The sequence below is a fragment of the Trichosurus vulpecula genome, chromosome 9 (assembly GCF_011100635.1).
Source record: "Trichosurus vulpecula isolate mTriVul1 chromosome 9, mTriVul1.pri, whole genome shotgun sequence".
Lineage (NCBI taxonomy): Eukaryota > Metazoa > Chordata > Mammalia > Diprotodontia > Phalangeridae > Trichosurus > Trichosurus vulpecula.
Window position 1 is genome coordinate 178,277,170 of NC_050581.1, and position 26,264 is coordinate 178,303,433.

Here is a 26,264-nt window from a genome sequence, read left to right on the forward strand (position 1 = left end):
CCATCCTGGGCACCATTTTCTTCCTTGATAAAACAAGGGTTTGGATGGAATAAGATCCTTTCCAACTAAGGTCCCAGCTCGGTGTCTTATGATCCTCTTACTTCTGACTTGAGGTAGGTCTAATAATCAAACCTCTGCCCACGTGAGATCTTTTTCACCAACATTTCTCTGTTTAAAAAAAATCATCAAAATATATTCTGAGAACCTGGAGGTCTTCCAGATGCCTCCAGATGGATTCATTGTTTTGCTTATTGGTTACAAGTCAAAGGTAATGACATTTGCACAGGAGTGCTCATGCCAAATATGTTAACGCTTCATTTGGTTTCCAGTGACCTTAAAAGGTTCTGTGAATTTAGGCGAGGAAACCCCTGGCCTTTTGCAGACAGGTGTAGTCAATCTATATCAGTCCAGGGTCTACCCCTCATGAGTTACTTTTCCATCTTTACAAGATAAACACTGATTGGTGGCTGGATTGCAAATAGTTTGACTGAAGGGAGAATGATGCCGTTAGCCACAGCAATGAGACTGTCACTGGATTCTATACAATTCCCAGGAGCTGTGAAAAACCCTGCTGAGCATCTCTATGTTGTAGACACAGTCATCTTGTGATCTAAGACTATTTCTTTAAGAAAAGGTGAGGAAGCCAGCCCGCCATGCTGAAGACAACCCAATTCCTGCAGCTTCCCTTGGCTCCAGCCAAACACTTCATGCGTATTTGGCGAGACTCCCACTCTTGTACTCTACATTCCAGCCAGACCAGCCTCCTTGTTCCTTCTAGCACATGGCCCTGGAGCTCCTCCTCCCCTGTGTTTAGAATGGCTTCCTTCTCAGCTTGACCTTCTAGAGTCCCTAACTTCCTTCAAAGGTCTTTTCCAGGACTCCCATTCCTGATTCCCTCTAGTCATCTATGCTCTTCCCAGCCCTGAAACTTCCTATAAGTTTGTGGACGTTACTTTGTACAGAGTTTGTATCTGCTATGAGTACCCATTATACCCACAGTACAGCGTGAGCTGCCTAAGGGCGGGGGACTGCAGTCCTCAGCATCCAGCACAGGGCTAGGGCTGGTTGGGACTCAGGAAGCAGTCTCTGCATGAAGTTCTTGGACTAGACCATGAGCTATTTTAGAGTATATTTGTGGCATTTTTTTTCTTTTGAGATTTCCCAAGAAATAATAGGGCTACTTCGCCTAGGATAATTGAAATCTCTCCTCCCTCACCACACTATCTCTCTGTCTCTCTCCCTCACTCTCCCTTCCTCTCTCTCTCTGTCTCCCTCCTTCCCTCTCTCTATGTCTCTCTTCCCCTCTCTCTCTCCCTCCCTCTCTCTGTTTCTTTTTCTTTTCCTCACTCCCTGCTTCTCTCTCTCTCCTTCATGTCTCTCTGTCACTCTCTCACTCCTTTCTCTTTCTGTCTCTCTTGCTGTCCCTGTCTCTCTCTGTCTTTCTTCACTGCCTTTCTCTCTTTCCCTTTCTCTCTCTCTCTCTCTCTCTCTCTCTCTCTCTCTCTCTCTCTCTCTCTCTCTCTCTCTCTCTTTCTTTCTCTCTGTCTCTGTCTCTCAATCAATCTCTCTCTCTCTCTCTCTCTCTCTCTCTCTCTCTCTCTCTCTCTGTCTCTCTCTTCCCCCCTCCCTCTCCCTCCATTCCTCCTTTTGCCATTCTATTTTCAGCTCCTACTTCCACTTCTTCCATCTGGCAAATGCCCTATTCCAATGATGTGACACCATCAGAGCGACCAAGAAAACCCCTAACCAAAATTATATGCCATCTTGAGAAGCGTCAGGGTAAAAAGCTGAAACCTGAAGCTGCCTCTTGTTACCTCTATGTTTCCAGGAGCAGGGCTAACCAGAGTTCTTAACTATTGCTAATTCTGGTCACATCTCCCAAAGAGTAATCTGGACTACTCTCAAGTCACAGACTCTAAACTTCCTGCCTCTTGGCCTGCCTTCTGTACTTGTTGGGCATGTCTGAAATGAAAAGGTGGCCAACAGTGGTGAGCTCAGTGATCACACCAGGGCTGGACAACTCCTGAGCTTTGGCTTTGTTATTTCAGAGGCAGATAACATAATCCTCACGTCTCATTTGCTAGTAATACTTTTTACGTCAAATAATTTGTCAGTTTCAGAAACAATATAGAAATTGGATTGTTTAAATTTCATCTTCCCCTCTTGGTGTGGTGAATGGCACTGGCTCTGATGTCAAAAGACCTGGATTCCAATCCTAGCTCTGACTGCTACTGCGTGTGTGTTCTTGGACAGCTCATCCAGCCTCGCTCATCCTTCAGTTTCCTCGTCTGTAAAATGTGTGAGAGGCTGGAAACATGGAGCACTGCTTTTTCTCCTGCATTCTCTGGAGTTGTTTTCAGCCTCTTATCTAGATGTGTCTGTATGTCTGTTGTTATAATATTAATAACAACTATGGTAATCATCGTCATCATCGTCATTATTATCTATGAATTTGTTGGTGTGGGGGACTGCCAGCATGAAGAACAGAGCCCGACAGTGCTTGTTGATTAAGTGATTAATTGTCTGGCAACTCCATCCACCAATGCAGAGAATATTAACAGTAAGAAATACCAACAGCTAGAATTTATAGAGTTTGTTTGAGTTATAGGTTAAGGTTTGTAAAGCACTTTACTTGGGTTATCTCATTGGGTCCTCACGATAATCCTGGGAGGTAGGTGCCATTTTACAGATGAGGAAACTGAGAAACAGAGAGATTAAATGATTTGCCCCCTCGTCATGTCATCCTGACTCCAAGTCCAGATACATAACTAGTCTGCTCCTCAAACTGAGGTCAGAATGCTGAGCTGTCAAGGGATTTGCCCAAAATCCCTCAGTTCATCTGTGTCAGAAGCAAGATGTGAACCCAAGTCTCCTTGACCCCCAAGGCTGGCCCTGCCTGGATTTGCGTCTTCCAGTTTCAATCATGTTCTCTTGAGCTAATGTCATCTTCAGACACATTTGAGACAGTTATCAGCCTTCTGATAACAACTTCCATCTCATTCCATCCTCCCAGAATGTTGAGAAAGTCATGTGATCCCTTCCTGTCGGCTGCTATCCATTGTCGAAATAGCCGCCTCAAAGGCCCTTTGATGCACCCTCTTCCCTTTGAACTGCTAAGAGACCGTCTGCTGAAACATCAGCTTTCCCTTATCCTAGACACCAGAGTCCTTTGTCTGTTCGAAACAGAGCTGTCCCTGCAGTGACAACCGCTCTCCCTTTGAAGGGGAAAATCAGGTGAAAATGAACATTGAAGGCAACCTCAAGGGAGAAAGAAAGCCAGGAAAGGAGGATTTGCAAGCTTGGTGGGTTGAGGTGCAGTCAGTAGAGCACCCAGCCTGGAGCCAGGAAGACTCTGAGTTCAAATCCAGCCTCACTTACCTAGTGTGACCCTGGCTGATTGTGGTGGTGGTGGTGGGGGGGTTATTGTTGTTGTGGAGTCATTTCAGTCATGTCCGACTCTTCATGACCCTCTGTGGGATTTTCTTGGCAAAGATACCGGAGTGGCGTGCCTCAGTTTCCTTATCTGTAAATGAGGATAACAACAGCACCAACCTCGAAGAGTTGTTGTGTAGGTCAAATGAGATACTAATTGTAAAGCACTTTGCTTGTTCCCCTCCCCCATTGTGGTGGGTGGAAATGAGGTTAACAGTCTCACCTGCTTTTCCTTGATGGTAGGAGGATGTTGTGAGCAGATTGGATGTCTGTGTGCCTCAGGTGTATTTGATCATCAGCTGATACCTCCAAATGTGTACCTGGCTTCTCAGAATCTCTTTCCTATATGGTCCGAGTATTAATCATTCCCTCGATGGCAAGGGTTCTAAACCTGGGTCTGGTGATAGATTTCAAGGAGTCTATGAACTTGGATAGAAAGAAACTCTACCTTTATCTCCTGATAATTGGTGACCTTTGTAATCTTAGGTATTCTATTTTATTCATTTAATTACAAAATTCTGAGAAGGAATCCCAAGGCTCCACCAGAATGCCCATGGAGTCCAGGACACACACAAAAGGTTGGGAACTCCTCCTCCCTGGGTTCCTCAATGCTCTTCCTCCAGGGATCCCCAGGACAGTAAGGGCTATGGTCAGCACAGTTCAGGGGAGCAAGCAGTGGACAGGGAAAAGGGAATTCCCACTTCCAATTCTGCCCCAATTACATGTACCTAGCTTTACGGAATGTTGACTAAACAAAGAAATAACTGATGCTCTTATTTCCATAATGCCTTAAGAGTTTCAAAGAATGCTGTGATATAAAATTATTGCTGTTTTTACTTTACAAATGAGGAAACCGAGACAGAATTAAGTGACTTGTGCACAGTCACATGGTTTGGAGATGTTGGAATGGGGAGATTTGAACCCAGATCTCCTGGTTCCAAATTCAGCAGCTTAGCTATACTGTCATTCAGACACATGGATAAATCAGAACAGAGAAGCAAACCAACTTAGTTTGTGACCTTGGGAATGCATTTCAGTTCTCTGGTCCTCAGTTTTCCCTCCAAAAGATGGGAGGATTAGGCTAGATCACCTGTCCCTTCTGTGGCTGCCATTCTTTTGTTTTGTGATTCTCTTTTGGTCCCAAATAGCCAGCTTTCTCTTATAACAGCCTCGCCACGGCACTGTCCAATGGTTTAAAGCCTTCAGATACTGAAGTAATTCTAAGTCCAGGCCAGGATTTCCACCCATCTTCCCACACCTTTCTGCATCCTGTATGATAGGCAAAATTATATAGTGGAGAAGGTGGTCAGCTTGGATTTAGAAAGCCCTGAGTTCAAATTCTGCCTGATACTTGATAGATACGTGACAATATGCAAGTCATCGAACCTCATCATGGTTTAATTTTGTCATCTATAAAATGGGGTTAATACAGCTGTAGCCCCTAATTCATCGGGTTGTTATGAGGGTAAAAAGAGACAGTATAGGTAAAGCGCTGTATGAACGTCACTTATGAATGACTTGGTCAAATTCCCCCTTTCGTCGATGAATGAGATTGTCAGCTCAGATTGAAAGTCTAGGCTTTCTGTAATGACAGAGGAATTCTGAATGTGTATTTTAGGAGAAAAAAGATCATTAACAATCTTCCCCCAAACCATCACATGTGTGTGTGTGTGTGTGTGTGTGTTAGTTATTCAGTCACGTCTCATGCTTCATGACTAAATATGGGGCTTTCTTGGCAAAGATGCTAGAGTAATTAGCCATTTCCTTCTCCAGAGGATTAGACAAACAGAGGTTAAGTGACTTGGTCAGGGTCACACAGCTAGTATGCGTCTGAAGCCAGATTGGAGTCTTCCTGACTCCAGTCCCAGTACTCTATTTACCGAGCCACTTAACTGCTTCCTTTAATATATGTATGTACGGACGTATGTATACGTATCTATGTTCAGTATCTCAAGGCTTTAAATCATTGGACAGTGCCATGGCAGGGATAGGAAGATTGTATATTTGGGACCAACATAGATGTATGTGTGTATACGTGTGTACAATGCATGTGTGTGTGTGTGTGTGTGTGTGTGTAAGCAGAGCATGCTCTGGATTGGGTTCTTACCCATTACTCTTGTCTTGACACTTACTAAACTATAGAGTCTGATGGTTGCCACTGTTTGACCTTGGGCAAGTCCATTAACTTCCCTTCGCCTCAGTTTCCTCATCTGTAAAATGGAGGAGAGAGTGGCTTAGACAGCCTCTGAGGTCTATGAGCCTATGATTAAGCTTATTCATTGTTTCCCCCTCAGCCCCTAGAACAGTAACTGGCCCACAGTCAATGCTCAAAAACATTGGAAGGGCACTAAGGAATGGGTGGTGGCTACCTTGGATTGATATGCTCCAGAACTCGGCTGAATTTGTTCTTTATCCCCGGAGAAGCTAACGGCATTGTAAAGATAGAATTGTCACCAGGGTCGTGCCTGCCTTCATTTGGATTTGAGAGCAACCATGCAGTATGGTAAAAAAAAAATTGGCTTTGGAGTAAAAAGGACCCAAGTTCAAATTCTACTTCTTACACTTGTCACCTTTGTGACCTTGGGCAAGTCACCCAACTTCTCTTGGCTTCAGTTTTCTCATCTGTAAAATGAGGGAATTGTACCAGATGGCCTCTGAGGGTCCTTCCTATTCTAGATCTGTGATTCTATGATGCTTCAGTTGTCTGGCCCCATGACTTATGGATGACAGATCAGTCATTGTGGATGAGTGATTGTGACTCACATTTCAATACTGTCTGAGAGAGGTTTTGCTCCCTGCCGAGTTTCTCACTTCCCAAAACCATTGTTTTAGCCCTCACCTACCATCAGCCCTGCTCATACTGGAAGACCTCGAGTAAGTCTGCCTGCTTCCAATCTGGGATTTTGCCACAGTGCTGATCTCTCAGGAAAGAAATCCCTTCTCTTGTGCAGATCAGTAATTTAGAGAGTTGTTTGGGCCACTGGGGGGTTGTGACCTGCCCACAATCACATATGGAATAAATCTTGGAAGCAAGGTTTGAACTAGGTTTTCTTGATTTTAAGCCCAAAGCCATAACCACTATCCCACTCTCTTTGCTGAAATGTATACAATGTTGTATAATATAATTAACATATTATTTAATTAATATAGAATAATTAGTGCATTATTTTATTACTATATTATTATATATAATATACATTAGAGTTACCAACTTCTCAAAATATTAAGTGACAATTTAATCAGCATTTAAAGCATTTCTGAAAGTGCTCCAAGCAAACATCTGAATCCCAGTAACTTTATCCTTTGTACTCACCAAGGTATGTCCATGGCATGGTCAGTGTAGGTAGCAGACCGATGCTTTGATGTACCAGGAGGGAGGAGCGTATATGTAACGTTGTGTTGCTTCATCATCTGGCATCCCTGGTAATCCACAGATAGATTGTATCTATGAGAATATTTTCCTGGGTATGAGACTCCCAAGATGGAGAATGGTTTTAGACTTTGGCTAATCAAAAGTCTTAATTTAAATAGATTAATGGGAGCATTGGGTTGTTTTGAAAGAGATTGGCTACGCATTTCAGAGGGGAAGTTCCTCAGATGCAACTTTTCTAATTTTATAGGGTCACAGAATTGGGGGGGGAGGTGAGGGAAAGAAACAGAAGAGGGGGGGAGGGGGACAGAGGGAGAGAGGGAGCAGGGGGAGGGGGAAAGGAGAGGGAGAGAAAGGGGAAAGAAAGAGGGGAAGGAGAGATAAAGGGGAAGGGAGAGAGACCAGGGAAGGGGAAAGAGAGTTACAGAACTGGAAGGGACATAGGCAGCTGGCAAAGCCATTGCCTCTTACTTAGAGTTTTGAGTGATCCGGATATGTGGAAATCAGAGAAAGCTCAGAGAAGAGAAGATAGTTTAGCCACAAGAATTTGGCAAGTTGTAAGGAAGAGGAATTAGAAAGAAGTTTGCTCAGCTCCAAAAGTTAGAACTAGAAAGGAATGAGTAGACCTCGTAGAGGAAAATACTCACAATTAGAGCTGACCAGAAATGGAAAAGCATCTTGGGGGGAACTGGTTTCTCCCTCTTTGGAAGTCTCCAGACAAAGACCGATTGGGTACTTGTCATGTTTACCATGAAAGACGTTCTGATTCTGGTTGAAGTTGTACTAGGTGGCCTCAGGTCCCTTTTAACTGTGACAAAACTTCACGTAACTTCTCATCAGGACTTCCTTCCTGGTGACTCAGTTCATCACCCAACAAATAATGGGTGCAATACAATTCTGATTTCCCAAAATTTCCACCCAGTTTGCTGTCACTTCCTAAACCACTCCTCACCCCAATTCCTTCCTGTTAAGCTATAGTCTAATACCTTTACCTGTTTGATCAATTGTCCTGCTATAATTCTGGCTTATCCTTCGTGTTCTTCCTGTCCCCCAAATACCTTAGGTCACCTGGAGATACAGAGGAATAGAGGGGAAATAGGAACTCCCATATGATTCAGGCTATCCCTGCCCCCTCCCCCTTTTCAGCACATAGACAACTTGGGACTGTATGCTACTCTTATTGCTAATAGAAAACCCTAACCAGTATAAGTGAAGAAATTGGAAGAAACCAAAACTAACAGTAGAAGGACCAGCGGGAAATTCCAAGCCTGAAATTACCCCGTTTTAGAGCCCTCATTGAAGTCCAAGGAAGGCTTCGGTGCTGAATAAGGTCATAAGAGACCCACCATTAACTTTTGTTTTCGGCAGCCTTGAGTTTAGTTGAAAAGGAGGCGTTTCTAACTCTTGAACCAAGGTTTGTGTAAAGTGTTAATACATCATCTGAGAAAGGCCTGACATTCCACCCTATCCTTTGAACTCCTTCCCATAAACAAAAGCATGAAAGACACAGGCATGTGGGACTGACCTTGATGTTTCTGAGAGTGTACAGGCAAAGATTACATTGTTTGGGAATCAACTGGGGGAAAAAATGGGGAGTAGGGTGGGAGAGAGAAAAAGAAAAGAGAGGGAAGAGAGGAGGCAGGGAAAAAGGGAAAAAGAGAGGGAAAGGAGAGAGAAAAAAGAGAAGGGAGGAAGAGAAGGAATGAGATAAATGAAAAAACATTTAAATTCCTACTATAAGCCAGGCACTAAGAACTAAGGATGTAAATGAAGGAAAAAAGTGTCTGTGTGTGTGTGTGTGTGTGTGTGTGTGTGTGTGAGAGAGAGAGAGAGAGAGAGAGAGAGAGAGAGAGAGAGAGAGAGAGAGAAAGGGGTGGGGGGGACAAGGACAAGGAAAGAGAAAGGGAAGGAGAAAGAGAGAGGGAGGGAGAGAGAAAAAAAAGAAACAAGTTGGGATTTTTTCCAGATATGGAAAGCTTTCAGAATTCTGTTGGCTAACGAGGAGGCTATTTCAGCAGTGGGTATAAAATGTTCCTCAGAGACAGCATTCCCTGATAAACTTCCATTAACACACTTGGCTGAATTTAGCTGGTTTTTATCTGTGACATGAATAGATGCAAAGGGAGGTGTCTTGGAAAGGATTTGAAAAAAAATCTGGAGAGGTTTTCCTAAAATTTTAGTATCTGGTCCTTGCCTTTATTTGAACACTTAAAAAAAAAACCTAAGAAAATAGATCTATTAAAAAAAAATGAAAAGTTTCCGTAGCAGCTGCCTCTCTTCCTTAGTACTTTAGAAATCAAGACTTAAAAGAAAAGTGTTTGCCATCAGATTAGATATCTTGAAAATTTCCTAATCTTTTATAGGTCTTAACAAACTGAGCCAAAAGGAAACATGAATGATCCTTCAGCATGCATTCTTTTTTCTAAGGCAGCTTCTGTTCAAGCCAAATGTATAGTTACACACAAGTTACATACACACACACAAACACACACAGACAGACAGAGAGACAGAGACAGACAGAGAGAGACAAACAGAGAGAGACAGAGATTGACAGGCTCTACCTAAATCAAATTTTTCAAGCTCTTGATGTATCAAATTGGGAAGTCATTCAAATCTCACCTTTGAGTTATCTACCATTTTCTTTTGGTACCCTAGCACTTAACACGGTGGTTGGCACAAAGTGTAGAATGCTTTTTCATTCATTCATTTAGTGTTATTCACATTGTCACTGAAGTACCTGCGTGTCAGTAATGACACTGATATTATTAGTTTCCCCAGCAGTCAATAGCCTGAATTAGGGACCTTTGCTTTTCAATGATTCCTGAGGTTGTCCTACAATTGAGAATTATCCATAGAGAACCATCGAAGGTCAAGATTGCCAAGATATGTGTTAGGTAGTTTAATCCTACTTGCTTTTTATGGATGAGTATTTGGTAAATGAAACAATTCAACTCTGACATGGCGTTGGACAAAACACTTTGAGCATGCTTACATTCTGCCTTGGAGCGTGCTTTGGTCAGTCTGAAAAGTGTGCTATGCTCTATTCCAACTACAGTAAGTGTCTCAACTTGTTCTGGTGTCTGTTACCCATTTTTTCTGGTCTTTGGCGATATCTTCGTGAGACCGCAGTTGGTTGGATAAAGAGGGATCTAATCAACCAATTATTTTGGAAGAGAAAATTGGTTTGATTGAGTGATAAGATTGAGCCATTCCTAAGCCATTATGGCAGGATCTGCTTGGTAGGGTCATTAAATGCTGCAAGACCGTAGTCTTTTTTACCATTCTCATACAGAAAGACTAGCAAAATGAGGCAAACCTACTCAATGACAGTAATCGAGCTCAGTCAGCCTATATTGAGACAACTTTTATCTCAGTTTTCTTTGGAACACCAAGGAGATCCATTCCTTGCTTTCTAGTTACAGAAACAGTGACTTCCTTCAGTGTTCTTTTTTCTCTCAAGCTACAGGAATCTCAGACTCTTTAAAGTCATAGTCGCAATAAACACACATCTCGCTATGTTCAGGATACAAGGACTTTGCTTAAGCATGGACATGGAGAGTAGGCACCTCCTTTCCTTCCTCTGCCTTGGAACCCAAGATTTCAGGACTGGAGGAAGGGACCTTAGAATTTACACATGAAACCTCCACAATTTACACATGAGAAAACTGAAGTACATGGATGTGGAATAATTTGTTTGAGGTTAAACTGTTAGCTAGTGGCTAAATTAGTATAGGGAAGCTAGGTGGTACCAAAGTGCGTAGAACACTAGGCTTGGAGTCAGGAAGACCCATCTTCCTGAATTCAAATCTGGCCTCAGACACTTACTAGCTGTGTGGCTCTGAGCAAGTCACTTAGCCCTTTTTGCCTCAGTTTCCTCATCTGTAAAATGAGCTGGAGAAGGAAATGGCAAATCACTTCAGTTTCTCTGCCAACAAAATGCCAAATGGGGTCATGAAGAGTCAGACAAGACTAAAAAATGACCAAAAAAAAAAAAACAAAACAAAAACCTAGACGAGAACCAAGTGATTTCCTGAATCACTGGAAAATGCCTCACAGCAAATCTAATTTACCTAAAGCTTTCTAAATACTATAAGAAGAGAACTGTGGGGAAAATACATTACTTAGGCTATTAAAAAATAAAGGCCTATTTAAAAGTAGTGTTCTTTTTTATTTTCTAAGAGCTATTGTTAAGAAGTGTGTGGGGGTCCTCCAGCTTTCAACATACATAGACTGATAGGTACTTGGTAACTGCTTTATCTGTTTTGCATGAGGATATGTAGCCTAGTGGACAGAGAAGGCTGGTTCTGCATCTAGAAGATAGTTCAAGGCCTACTTCTGACACATGGTGGTGGTATGATCCTGGGCAAGTTAATTAACCTTTTAATGTTCTAGAGAATTCTCTGAAACTACGAGGTGTTGAAAAGGTATCAACGGGCAGTAACAAAAGGAGCTTCCTCCTTCAGGAGTTCCATGGGCAAATGAGATCACAGGTCTATTCCCTGTCTCTAATATTGTATTTAGTTTTGTCTGTCTCTGTAGAAAAAGATGTTATTTTTCTATTATAGGTTAATTTAAGCACGGGAGTCCCGAAGGGAGGGAAGGGAATGACCCTTGAAATCTACTGAATGACATTTTCCCATATTTCTCCTCCTCCTTACGCATTTTACTCCAAAAGGGGAGTGGAGAAGGGCTGATGATATTGAAAACAACACGAAATGAAAACCTGAACCAGCCGGCTTGTAAGCAGGCTCTTAATGACTTCTGTAATCCTTAATGAGGAAATGGAAGTTGAGGCTCATGGTGCATTCATCTGGGGAAAGCGCTCTTGTAATTCTCCAGGAACCTGTCATCTGAAATTCTTGTCCTGGCTCCATAAACCCTTTGATTCCTAAACCTTCCAGAGGAGCCTAAGCTGAAATCAAAGTGCCATTGCTTAGGGTTGGTCGGCATGTCAGACATGGTCACATTTGAAAGGGTTCAATGAACCTGCAGATTGAAGTGGAAATGAGGGGCCTCGCTGAAAGAGTTTGGCACCAACTTACCTGCTTGGTGTGCCTCTGGATTCTTAGGGTCCCTTTCACCTCATTTCCTTTGGATTCCAAATGGCAGGCTTTAAAGACTCAGAGCTTTTGTTTCCTTTGGAAGATGGCTGAGAAAATTTTTCCAGATGTTTAATTAGGAGGGAGCAAATGTGCATTTATAAAATAGACCTATTACCCAACTCATGAAGCAGGCAGAAGTTCATTCATTCATTCCTTCAACAAGCATTTATTAAATGCCTACTATGTGCTAGGCTCCATGCTAGCTTCTGGGGTTACAAAGACAAAAACAAAAGCAACAAAAAAAGAAACGCCTGGAACAGTTCCTGCCCTCAAGACGCTTTACTTCCTGTTGTAACAGAAGGATTTTTTTTGATGAAAAGTGAAGAAGAGAATGAGCAGTTAGGAAGTCACATAATATTTTCACTTTAGTGTTAGGAGGGACCTTGGAGGATATTGAATCCAACTTTCTCATCATACGGATGAGAAAAGACTTGTCCGGGATCACACCACTATTGAGTGTCTGAGGCTGGATTTGAATCCAGGCCTTGCTCTATCCACCACACCAATGTCTAATCTTTTATTGAAAGAATTTTCTTATGATAAGAGATGTTTTGTTAATCGTGCCTCATTCTTGACGACTGCCACTTTGCCAAAACTTAAAAAGAAATAAACATGATTACTGTTTGGCCATGGATTCATTTCTGCCAGCCTTTCAATGTGTCCTTTCTTTCATAAAACCAGTCAGGGGTTGAGAGACAGCTTGGGGCAGTGGATAGAGCATTGGGTTTGGAATCCGGAAGGCCTCATTTCCAATCACATGAAATCTTGGGCAAGCTGTTTAATCCTGTGGAATCTCTGTTTCCGTATCTACAAAATGGGGGAAGTATCACACATAGCACCTACTTTGTGGAGTCCTTGAGAGTCCCAAACGAGATAAGCTTTGGAAAGCACTTCACTATAGAAGCACTCCAGAAAGGGCGGCTTAATTTTATTCAGATGGTCTAGGAGGCACAGGACCCAATAAGATGGTAGGGAAATGGGACTTGGTGGCTTTGAGGAGACTTCCTTATTTGTTTCATTGGTTTTTGTGAAACTCCATGCTTCCACACAGCTGCCAACTCCAGGTCCCATCACTTCAGTCACCTGCTCAACTAGTTCCCATGACTTCTTAGTGCTTCGGGATAAAAATGCAAATTCTTCTATACTCTATTTAAAGCTCTTCACAATTGGGCTCCCTCCCGTATTTCCAAAATTGTTCCCCATGTGTATATATAGATATAGATATAGGTATATATATATTGCATAAATATATTTGTATATATGCATATGCGTATATGTGTGTATATGCACATGTGTGTATATACCTACATAGGTCCATGACTCCCTTTCATGCATTCTAGATTCCAGCCAGAATGGTGTTCTCGCTGTACCTCCTCTACAGCATTCCATCTCCCCTCTTACCCATGTCCAAGGGCCCCCTTTGCTTGGAATGCCCCACCTCCTCACTGTCTCTTAGAAGCTGGGCTCCAGTTCCACCCCTCTCCCCCTCGTGAAGCCTTTCCTAATTCCCATCCCAAGCTGTGAATGTCTCTTTTGGACCTGGAAATGACCTTACTTTCTGTATATCTCATACTTGTTTTTGTGTGTACATGTCGTTTTCCATTATGGAATATAAACTCCTTGAGGGCAGGGACGGTCTCCCTTTTGTCTTTGTAGCGTAGTGCCTGGCACAGCAGCTGTTTACTAAATGCTTGTTGAATGGCTGATTGATTGATGAAAAAACCCACTGCCATTGCTTTATATTCCAGTGCTCTGTCTCTTGTGGTCGGGGGCATAAACAACGAAATGTGTACTGCATGGCCAAAGATGGAAAGCATTTAGAGAGTGATTACTGTAAGCATCTGGCTAAGCCCAACGGGCAGAGAAAGTGCAGAGGAGGAAGATGTCCAAAGTGGAAGGCTGGACCCTGGAGCCAGGTGAGCAATGACTTCTCCCCTCCCGAGTCTGTAGTCTTCCTTAGCTGAATCTCTGGTACCAAAGAAGGGAGGTGATGTTTCTTCTGCATGTGGTCTGTGTTGTTCTTTCCAAGTGGGGTGGAAAAGGGAGGAAAATAGATTCAGAAAGTCTCCATTGGTTGGGACTGGACCCAATTTAGAACGGGTAGCCATCTCTCTGGTCAGAAGTTGGGCTGAAGGTTACCTTTGAACTCCCTGAAGACAGGATTTGCTAAGTAAATGATCAGTACAAACAAGATGAAAGAGGGACTTTACCCTGCTTAAGAGAAGAGACCCTTTTTCAAGAGTCTTAGATGTTTCCACGTACATGGGAGCAATTCGTAAGCCACTTTCAGTCTTCTTTATCTGTTCGTTAAAGCAGACCCCCAGAAAGAACTCCTAGCCTTTACTTGACAACATTTCTGGCTTGATTTTTGTTACTGTGTGTACTTAAAAGTAATGAAACTCTTTGAAAAGAATGTAAGCTTAAACGGGTCTTTTCCTCAATTGATAAGACTTAACAGGATTTTTCTGTACATCAATAGATGAAAAATCAAATAGGTTGACCTGCAAAGGGCCCCAGGATATAGCCTCTGATAGAGATTCTTTGAGAGGTTCCACATTGTTAAACAGAACCTAAACATTTTTGGACATGACCACATTAACATGGTAATGATTTTGGCATTCTCAGTTTCAAAATGAAAAAGAAAAACAATAAATGAACTTGAGAGGTTTGGGTCCCTGAGATTTTTAAGAAAGGAGCAAAACTCTTCAATTTGGTAAAACTTTAGCCATGTCAGATTTTTCTTCTTAACGCTAACCATAAGGCTAACAGCTCACATTTTCTTGCTTCAGATTTTTTTTTCTCCTCATCTCAGTTTTTTCTAGCTATTTTCTAATCCTCTTAGGTTTTCCATCTCTGCGACCAGGCCTCCCCCCACGTCTGCTCCACTCAAGAAAAATAAACACATGGGTTTGTTCAATGTCCGTACAAAGCCCCTTTAATCCTGCTTAAGCCTTTATCCTAATGAATGGTCTATCTATTTTTCAAAAATCGAACATTCAAGGAATCAGCCGATGCTCCCTCAGACACATTGGTTCTTACTCCGGTTTCATGGACCAATTGGATTTCAAAGCTACGGTTCACTTTGGCCCATCGTGCCTTTATTTTTCTTTCTAACTTATTGATATACTTGGTTGGTTTCTGGTCTCTGAACCTGGAGAACATTCGATTAGTCTGAGAGCCAACAGCAGCGTTATTTAAGATCCCCCATTAATTAGTTTGTTCTCCTGTAAAGTTTCATGCCCTGTCACTTTTCCTTATGGTTCACAATTTCTACCCGTAGCTGCATGTTCACTTGAAGGGCTTTTTATTATTTTTATATTATAGAAAAGAGAGTAAAAGAATCTTTTGCTCATTATTGGTAAACACAGTTAGCTTTATTTCTAGACTCTCTTGGATTGTGGTGGGAAGCAAAAATCTCCCACATACTTCTGATCATTAGGCTTAACCACTGGGGGGTGACAGTAGATAAAAGGATTACAAGGAATGTACTCCCCTGGAAAAGAGCTTCACCTGTTAAGAAATGATGGCTTATGGAAGTCATTTCTATAGCTAACAAAATAAACACAGTTATGTAATGGATTTCGGCCTGCTTTATAAAGTGTTGATTTGATTTGTTGGAATGAATCAAAACACCCAGGTCAAGCTGCTGTGCAGTGGGAGTCCATTTGTACCCTTTGGGAAAGAGGCTGGAATGAATGAGAGTCCCGTCATGTACAGGGAAAGGTGGAATATTGGAATGCTAATGAGCTGACCAGAAACGAGTAAAGACTCTCACACTTAGGAAACAAAAGAAACAACTCCCCCCTTAGCCACAGCTCTTCAGAATTAGCGGTTTTAAACTGCTTGTTTGGGGGTTCTTTTTGTCTGTGCATCTGCTGTTTGATATCGAGTTAAATCACGAGCATAATTTCTCTCCCTGGCAGAAAGTGAGAGTGGTAATAAAGTTCATAAAAATGCAGGCTTGTAGAATAAGGCCCTGCCTGACTTTAAAATCTACCAAGAAAACAAAAACAAAGACGGAACGATTGAGGATGCAGTGTTTCTGAGACAGAAATGAGAAAAATGGATTTTAAAGCCTCCTGAAAGTTGTTTTGAAATCTTAAGCGTGAAAAGGAAATAGGAAAATAACTTCACTGCAAACTCAGGGGTCTCCCTCACCCCTAAAACCTCATGCTCACCCTTTGAATTTTTTTTAAACCCAGGGTTTTGAAAAACAGTTCTCAATCATTTACTTTGTCTGTCACAGTAAGTCTGTGTAGCACACAATTAAAGCACTCTATTCTTGTGGAACTATGGAAGTTTACCATAATTTTTTATTACCTATATCGTTTCTGTGCAATTGTGCTTTCACAGCAATTAGAAAGATACTAGTGATCATTAGCATTTGGAGAATGTTTGGAAGAAAAATGTTTCCCACCCCTGAGATTTCATTGATGGGGGAATTGCCAAGATGGAAACTCTCCAATAATGGAGATCAACAACTCTTGTCTAACTTACAGTCTTCCAGAGCTGTCTTAAGAGGTTCAGTGACTTCCCATGATCACACAGCTAGTATGTGTGGGGAGCAGGATTCCACTCATGTCTTGCTGACTCCTGGGCCTGCTATCTGTCCAGTACCCTGGGAATTCTTGTATGTGTCACAGGCCCCTTTGGTGGTCTTGGGATGCCTATGGACCACTTCTCAGAATAATGTGTTTAAATGCATAAAATAAAATACATGGGATTACAAAAGGAAGCCAATTAAAGTGAAATACAAGGATCAAAATATTTTAAGTTCACAGAACCCTTTAACTGCGCTGTCCTGTCGTCCCTGAGGATTCAAAATAGAATGTAGATCATTAGGTTTAAACTGTTGATAATTTATAAGATGTTGACCCAGAAGCCAGAGGATGATTGTACAGACCTTTTGACACAAGCAAAATTGACACATTAATTGTGATTTAAAACACCTCTAAGGGCCTTCCCCTTTCTGAGATGGGGGACTCTATCACACATTTATCTTCCCCTCCTACCGAAGCCAAGGAGGTCCCACTTTTGCATTTGATTATTGGCAAGGAAATCAACATAGTGTCTGTTGTTCTCCTTTTAATTTTCTTTTATTTGAAAAGGGAACTTTCACCTTCCATTGTGTGGCAAGCAGTGCTCTCGGCCACACTTTGGGTGGGACAGGGTTTAGGAGTCACGCTTTCAAGCAGAGAGCCAGATTCTCATCCATGGAAGCCACGAGGCAGCTTGTCCAGTACTTGATAGCAAAATCTTTGCCTTGGTCACTCCCTCCCTGTCATTTATGGAGATACATACTATGATGCATGTACCATAGTTGTATTAACACATGCAGCACGAAGGACTGGAGGAAGGCGGTCAGACAATAGCAAGCCTTCCTTCCGTCTCCCACCCCTCTCCCCGAACACATTGATGTAAAGATTGCCTGCTTTACTTTGACTTTGCTTAAGTTATGGTTATTGTCTCTTGTCTCTACTTGATTCTTTTGGTGTAGGAATAGGCAAGTAGGGTGGCAAGGGAACAGCTTTGGGTACCATGGAGAGAGGACTAGCTCTGGAACTCTGGAGACGAAAGTCCTAGGTTCAAATCTCTCCCCCCACCCCGAAATGCTTACTACACTGTGTGACCTTAGAATATGAGTTCATCTACGTGGGCCTCAGTTTCCTCAGATATATAATGAGAGAAATGACCTTGAACGTTCCTTCCAAGTCCAAATCTATAATCCTATGACTAGATTGAGGTCCCTTCTAACTCATGGTCTATGCTCTTTTGAAAGTCACTTGTAAACAGCAGTCTCTTTTAAAATTTATTTATTTTTACAAGCATTTATTATATATTCTTCACACTGCTTCAATCAAATTAAATTTAAAAAAAATCTTGATAAAGTTGCATAGCCTAGCAAAAAACAAATTCCCCCATTGTCCCTGTCTAAAAATCTCTGCCTTTCTACATTTTCAGTCCATCTTAAGCCCTCCTGCCTCTCTGGCAGAAGGTGGGTTGCATGTTTCTTCTTTAGTCCTCTGGACTAATGGTTGATCATTTGCTGAATTAGAGCTCTGGAGGCTTCCAAGTCAACATCATTCTCTTCTAAAAATGTCAATACCCTAATTTATAGGCTCAGGAAATTTAGATGTCATCTCATCCAACCTTCTGTTACAGATGAGGAAACTGAGGCCCAGATTTGTTTAAGAATTTCCATGACTCATTTTATTTAAGATTTTATGTAAAAAAAGTTTCAATTATTTTTCTCTATATGGTTAATGGGCATTGAGCCAAAAGAGTATTTCAGGATGGGGATCATAGATTTAGAGCTAGAAGTGACCTTAGAGGCCATCAAGTCCTTCTCAGACCCCATTCAGTTCTGAGTTCCCTCTGTGCCTTAAATCAAATGTGTTACTTCCCTCTAAGGCCAGTGACTTAGGGATACCACTGTTGCTAGGTAGAGAATCTGGAGAAATGTGCTCAGTTCTCACAGCTCAGTAGTTATGAACTAAAAACAAAACACTTTGCAAACTGTGCCAGTAATTTGTAATATTAAGAGAATGGCCCTAAAGTATCACATTCAACCTTTACAGTTTCAGAGCTTTCCTCTGCAAACTAGCTGAGAGTTAACAAAAGACACCCCCATCTAGGCAGCTGAGTCATGCTAGGTCTGTTTGGTTGGTTTTGTTATACTTTTTAATGCCCTTTCTTTAGGAACGTTTCAGAATTAACTACTGAGAACTTGGTGGGAACTCAAAATGGACCACGACTGCCGCAGAAATGGTTGTAACAACAAATAGTGTGACACAGGGCAACCAACCTCACACACTCCAACTCTGAAAACCACACAGAGGCCAGCTGCGATGTTCAGCAATTCAGAGACTGGACCTTGCTGGGCATTTGTAATCATGCGAAATTGTATGGCTAGGAACCCATTACTTCTCCAAATGGCTTTGGCATTTTTAAAATATGGCTAATTTTTCCTTTTAAAGGTTCGCATTCATCTTCTGGATTTTTTTTGATCTGTAGCTAATGTATGACCATGAAATTGATGAATAGAAATTGACATCTTCCTTGACTTAATTTGCTGAAGCCCCAAATGCCTGTCATTTCATTTCTCTTGTTTTTTTTATTCTGCCACTTGATGCATTTTAGGCAAGAACACATTATGCAGCTTATTATATTCACTTTATGACCCCAAGTGGATGTTTTCTTAAATTAGGAGACACTTATGGACCGCATCTTAGCATTGGTAATATAGAAGTTACAGATTGCACAGTTGTACAGTTGCACAAGAAAATTAGCCTTTGGCAGAGGAATAATCACAAAAAGCACTGACATGAAGAGACATGGCATGGTATAGTATCCTGGAAGGCTGGGCACAAAGAAGACCTGGAGGTGCTTCTGACACATAATAGCCCTGTGACCATGGGGAAGTCATGGACCTTTCCAGTGCCTCCAAGTGTCTCTTTAACACTATACCTTCAAAGGAAATGGCCATTGAATGTTAGTGAGCGTTTTCACCAAGGGAGTTCCTTTAAGTAGTTGAAGTCACAGGTGTGGACCCCCCTCTTTAAAAAAAAAAAAAACCAGGCATTCCTATATTGTTTAAAAATTTGGAAAGCATTTAAAATATCGATTCCTTTGAACTTCTCAGGAACTCTGTTGTGGGTAGTAAAAAGGGGTAGCTTGCTAGAGGGATAGCATGTATGCCCCTCACCCTCCCAAGTCCTCCCAAAACTCATGTTTTGTTTTTTCTTTTAGGTTATTAAAACATTTTTAAGGGTTTGGGCTCAGCCTAATAGTAAGTCCTGGGCTAACATCCCTGCCCCATCTGCCATTTAACAGAAATCTACATAGGGCTTTGGTTGCTATGGGTTATTACTCAGGCAATCTATCCTAGAACACGACTGCCTTTTGCGTTGAAGATGCAGTATTCCAATTGAACGGCAGCCAAATGGTTTGTTTTTCATTTTGCCTTCTGCCTTCAATGGGATTTCTGTCATTGGCGGCGCAGTTACCCTATAGCACGGCCTGTTGTACTTGTTATGTGTGCCTTAAACATCCGCTTCCCTGCAGACCCTCTGTTTTTGGTAGCACAGACTTCATCTCACTTCACCCCCACCATCTCTGGGAAGTAAATTTGGCCTCAAAAGCCTGATTCTTTGTGTGCCCCAATGTATTAACTCCTATTTCCATGGTTCAGCCTCAGGTAATGCTATCCATGGTTATTCATAATCTTTGCCCGTTATCCAATTAGCTTTCCTATAAACCTTTAAAGGCTGACAGTCATATCAGTGTTCACGTGGGAAATATTTGAATAAATTTGGATGCATGGCCAGCCTTCTAAAGAAAGGCACTTTTATTGCTAAGTGTCTGTAATGGGAAAAATGATTATTTGGAGGAATTCATTTGGTTACGCTTTCTGATGTTTTTTGATAGTGAATTCTCATTAGTCTTACCCAGTGATGAATTTTCCTGCATGCTAATTGAAAGAGAATTTTTGCATTGTGTCAGCAGCTTAATTTCATTATTCACGAATTTCCACTCAGATGTATGTGGCCTTAATACATGTTAAACATGTTTGGTAGTGGCAGTCCCATTAAAGAAGGTGGAGATAGCCCTATAATTTGGCAAACATTTTTAATGACCAAGAATGCCCATCCTAATCATATGATGTTTTTCCTTTCTTATTGTCTAAACTTTAATAAAAGCAATCAATTTCACTATAAAGAAACCATAAAAAATTAATTTAGAGAAGAGTTAATTGCAGATTTAATATGTTGTATTGAGGGGTTGGGTCAATAAACTATTTCCATATGATTTACACTCTCTCTTCAACGGCTGAAAACACTTAAGAAAATGTTTCTTTTTTCCTCCCCTCCCCTTCCTCTTAATGTATGCATCCATATTTGTAAATAGACACCAATACAAGAATGAAATTGGGTGAGAGAACATTTTGCAAAGCAATAGATGAGAGGAGATATTTTCTATTTAATATGACTATAAAGTGTTCAATGATTTATATTTCCATGGGTTACTTTTTTTTCAAAATCATTCTACAAAACTCCAGTCTTACCCTATATTTTAATTCTCAAGTGCCTCAAATCCTCAGACATAAATCATTTTTGTTTTTCACTTGATGAAACCTCCCCATTTTCATATTGTGCCAATATTATCCCCGATTTTTTCCCTTTTCATTCTACTCTACTTCTTAGAGTTTCCAGTGACAAAGTGGTTGGAATTCCTTGCTTCAGTATTGACTTCTGGGGCTAGAGTGAAAACACACAAACCCCAAATTTTGTGTTTTTCTAGAACTAAGACATTGTCTTTGATGACTTTCTTTGGAAATATCAGAAATAGCCCGAATAGTTGTAGAAGGTTTTTCATTAGGAATATAAGCTGCTTTTCCATCTTCTCTGCCTCCCCCTGCCCCGAAAAAAAATATAAAAAGTTCCCACTTACTCTGTCTGTCTCCTTAGTGCTCCGTGTCTTGTGGCCAAGGAGTCCAGCAGAGGAATGTAGACTGTCGGACGGGATCCCACAAAACAAGGGAGACCGAATGCAACCTGTACACCAGACCTGCATCCGAGCAGACCTGCCACTCCCCAGCATGCCCACTGTATACTTGGAGGACGGAAGAATGGCAAAGCGTAAGTAGAGGGCTGGGGGTAGGCAGCTGTCAGGAGTCCTTCCCTCCTTGATCCCCACCTCCCCCCCACTCCCAATGTTCACCAGCCGGCATCACGTTACTTGTGCTGTGAAGTCCAGCCACGGAGAAAGATGACGGCTCTGGCTCCAGCAGAGTCCCCTGTCCGACAGCCAGGATTTACAGTGCCTGGGGTGAGAGTCCTCTTCGTTTTTATACAAAGTAGAGACAGCGTTCTGAACATTCAAGTTTGGCTAACTGTGAGGAAAGAGTCCAACTTGTTCAGAAGGTGGGGAGGATGAAAGAATAGATTGGAAGGAGGTGGAGAAAAGCCTCTCAACCGATGCTGTCCTATCATTGGTATAAAAAAGTCCACCGCAGACTTCAGTGAGGTCCCGCACGATATTTTTTTCCTGGGGTGTCTCTTGGTGGACAGTTATGTGGACAACAGTTGTTCCTGAAACTTCAGCTAATTTCTAAGGGTCTGAGAACTTAAAAAAAACAAAATCTATGTGGTCTGAAGTAGCTGCTCATCAGAGTCACAATTGAATAGACTGTGGTGTTTTGTGGGTTTTTCCACTCAAAGTTAATATTTGGTTCAGGAAAAGTATGGCACAATGGCGAGGAGCATGGACTTTGGAATCAGAAGAACTTCATCAACATTCTCATATCTGACATTGACTCCCTGTGTCAGCATTGGGCAGTTGAGCTACCCTCCAGCCTGAGCTGGACTTTCCTCACCTATAAAATGGAGGCATTGGATTAGGGAACCTCTGGGATCTCTTCTAGATCTACAGTTATGGTCCTATGACCTGGGGCTTGGATCCTAGCTCTGTCACTTACAGCCATGTGACCTTAGTCCATTCAGACCTAGAATATCTCTGGAACAATCTTATTGCATCATATCCACATACCAACAATTTGTTCAGTCTTTTCCCCAAATGACAGACCCTTACTTCAGGGGAATCTCCTTTTCTGGGAGAGCTTGTAGAATAAGATGTCATAGTGTTTTTGGAGTCTTACCCAGGAGTAGAGAGAGGATGTCTTGTGGACTCTTCCAACCCTGAGATCTCACAATAATCTTACTGTTTTTCTGGTGATTTCCTGAAATCCTCCTTTTCTCCTCCCCACACACATGCACGCCGCGCGCACGCACACACACACACACCCCTTTATACCATTTCTGATGATTTTTCTCCCCTCTTTCTCATACCTAGGGAAGCAATTACTTTCTACCTTTTAAAGGTAAATCTTGCCAATTCTTTAGGTACTAATTATGCAAAATATGGCCATCTAAGGTGTTTGCTTATCTTCTTCCTTCAGACCATTTCTCTCCTTGTTAGCACTTGGGAGAGGGGGAGGGATCTCAGTGTCTCTACTAAGAGATATGTAGGACAGATGAAATTAAAATTGGTCTATTGATAAAAGAAGGAATGTGTTGGAATAGCCAGTGGTTTTCAGTCCCTTTTACTGTTCCGTGCTTCATCGTGCTCTAGAGCTGGCTATGTTTACCAAATCAAGGAGGTGTAACTGAGCAAGGTCAGCTCTCCATTTCTTCCTAAGGTCAATGCTGACATGACTGACCCAATGTGGAGGGCAGGAGTACTTCCCTCTGTCTTGTTTTTAACCAGAATATCACTTTGTCTTTCCTTTTGACATTCTAACTTTAGGACTTCCTCCCTTCTCTCTCCCCACAGTTTTCTTCCTTCTCTCTTTCTCTCTCTCTCTCCTTCCCTCCCTCCCCCCACCCCACCCAAACCTGCACCAGATTTAAATCCAGCTAAGTGTTCCAAGCCCCGAAAAGCAAGCAAGCACTGAGAATGGCTCTAAGCTGAGTACTAACACCTTGGCCAAATATTTTCAATTCTTGAAACAACCACAAGAATGAAAATTTCAGTCCTCAGTCCACTTCGAAAGTTCCTCTTGAGTGCCAAAGAATGCAAATCTTGTCTTGAACACATTAGGCAAAATGATCTCTCCCCCCCAAAACTGAATAAGCCCATGTATTAATTTCATCTGCCTGCAACATTTGTTTGTTTATTTGTTTATTCTCCCTTCAAATGATTCCATTTGCTGAGGATAAGAACAGAATGCTCAATGGATCCCGTACCCATGGAGGTCTCCTCTTTGCTCCCTCCCTCATGATATTTTTTGAAGAAGCCAGAGTTATCTCTAGCACTGAAAATATTAATGAGGCACTCTGTGGATAAGTGCATCAAGCAGACATACTCTAGTGCTGAATTCTCCAATTAGTTTCCTGGCGCATATATATATATGTATATATGTATATATATATGTATATATATATATATATATATATGTATATATGTATATATATATGTATATATGTGTGTGTATATATATATATATATATATATATATATATATATATATGCAGGCAGAAGTAGGGGATCTGAGGAAGGTCACCTGTGGGCATCATAGTATAGCAGAGAATGAAGGGAGCCTGGTGAGAGGGGCACCAGGCAGTAACCTATTCGTGTCCCTTCCAATTCTGTCCAGCACTTTTTAAGCACCTAGCATGTGCTGGGTGTTATGCATGGTACTGGTGATATAAAAACACAATTAAAACCTGTCTCTGCCCTGCAGAAGGGGCAGTTGGCAGTCTAAATACCAGGAGAGAAAGGTGCCCATTGGTAAGCAATCCATAAGGAAGTTTCACATCCCAATCCATGCAGAAGGCATGTTCTTAGCCATTCGTGGTAATGATGAGGATGATCCTAGTATTAATAATAGCTAGCATGTAAGTAGCTTGCAACACACTTTACCAAGGTCATTATTTGAGCCTCACAGCAAATCTTTGAAGTATGTGTTACTATCTGCATTTTACAGATAAGGAAATTTATTCATAGAATTTCAAGCACTGAAAGGGCCTTCAGTGACCATCTAGTCCAACCCATAAGCAAAAAAAAAGAAAAGAAAGAAAGAAACCCAGTACGGTGTATACAACAACTGGTCATCTGACCTTTGAATGAAGACCACCAATGAGGAGTGACCTTCATTCTCATGAGATGACCCATTCCATTCATGGATCTTTCTCAACGTCAAGAAGCCTTATTTATATCAAGCCTGAAAGGAAGAGGGAACTCACTACCTCCATAGACAGCCCATGCTGACTTAGGATAGCGAAATTCTTGCTCAGGCAGCTTACTTTTTCTTGGAGGTTGGAGGGCAATATCAAGAGGTTAAGTGACTTTTCCAGGGTCACAACAGATAAGTATTTGAGGCAGAATTTGAACTCAGGTCTTCCTCAGAGTAGCCCTCTAGTCACTGTACGAAGCTGCCACTCTTGATTCAATTCAGTGGAGCAAACAAAGAGTGGATCACAAGGAAGGTCATTCCCAGTTTTTAGCTGTGATTCTGTCTTGGCTGTTGCATTAACTGGTAGAACGGTCCAGAAGGAAAACGTTAATAGTCAACCCTTAGAATGTTGCCAGATTCTCCCAAATTATTGCTTTTCCCTTCTACCCTTCTCACATCGCCTGGTCAGTCATTCAGGTGATAAGCATTCATTGAGTGCCTGCTGTGTCCAGGCATTGTGTTAAATGCTGGTGTAACAACGATATTGCTAGCAGCTGCTGTGGAGGTGTAAGACCAACAACACCAGCACACAGAAGGGCTGCCAGCACAGGTTCTTTGATCTGCTTTTCTAAGGAAAGCAACTTTAAGGGGTTTACAATCTCACTTTAATCAAACATACATATATCATTCACTTAGTTCAGAGGAAAAAGTCAGCATTCTGAACTTGAGAGCAAATACAAACAAATTACAAACAGAAAAAATATAAACAGAGCAAATAATACAAACCAGTAGACAGGCCTCTAGCTGTCTGTCCAACATCTGGGTTTTCAACATCTGGGTGGGGCGGGGCGGGCCCCTCCACCTCCGTGGAGAGGATTCCTTTCGCTACCCAGAGTCTCCTCACCAACGCTCTTCCAATGAGTGTGCCCCCAAAGGCAAAAGGCCAGCCTTTGAGTTCTTATACCCTGTTCAGGGCCCTGAGAACTCAGAGCCTACTTAGCAAAAAAGGTGTGGGCCTGGGGCCTCACACCTAGTTAGTGAAAGAGTATGGGCCTGCCTCTAGTCAGGCCTCCCACCTGAAGTCTATTCAATGGAAGGATCTTTCACTTACTGATTGGCCTTACAGCTGGAGATACAAAGAATGACAAAAATAGTCAAGAAGCTTACAAGCTAATGAGAGACAATATGCAAACAACTACTTAGGAATGTGGTACAGACAGGATAAACTTGGAGATAAGCTCAGAGGGAAGGCATTGGTATTTAGACGGATTGGGAAAGGCTTCCTGTAGAAGGTGGGGCTTTAGTTAAGACTTAAAGAAAGCCAGAGATGCCAGGAGGCAAAGATGGGAAAAGGAAGAATTTCACGCATGGGGGACAGCCAGTGAAAATGCCTCAGGAAATAGAGGTTATTGGGAGGGGAATGGCAAAGAGGCCAGTGTCACTGAACCAGAGCCTACCTAGGGAAGAATAAGATATAAGAAGGCTAGAAAGGTAGGAGAAGGTCAGGTTGTGAAAGGCTTTGAATGTCAAACAGGATTTTATATTTGGACCTAGAGATAATAGGGGGGCACTGGAGTTTACTGAATGGGCGTGACATAGTAAGACCTGTGTTTTAGGAAGATCTGAGTAGAGGATAGGATTATAATGGACAAGGACTTGAGGCAGGGAGACCCAGCAGAAGGGTGTA

General features: G+C 41.9%; 1 protein-coding gene across 1 annotated transcript in view; it reads left to right on the forward strand.

The window, feature by feature from the left end:
- ADAMTS9 (ADAM metallopeptidase with thrombospondin type 1 motif 9) overlaps positions 1 to 26,264 on the forward strand; it is a 191,911-nt gene that overhangs the window by 129,477 nt on the left and 36,170 nt on the right. Inside the window, exons 29-30 of the mRNA XM_036738867.1 lie at positions 13,653 to 13,820; positions 21,372 to 21,542. Coding sequence (XP_036594762.1) covers positions 13,653 to 13,820; positions 21,372 to 21,542 — 339 coding nt within the window. The remainder of the gene's footprint in view (positions 1 to 13,652; positions 13,821 to 21,371; positions 21,543 to 26,264) is intronic.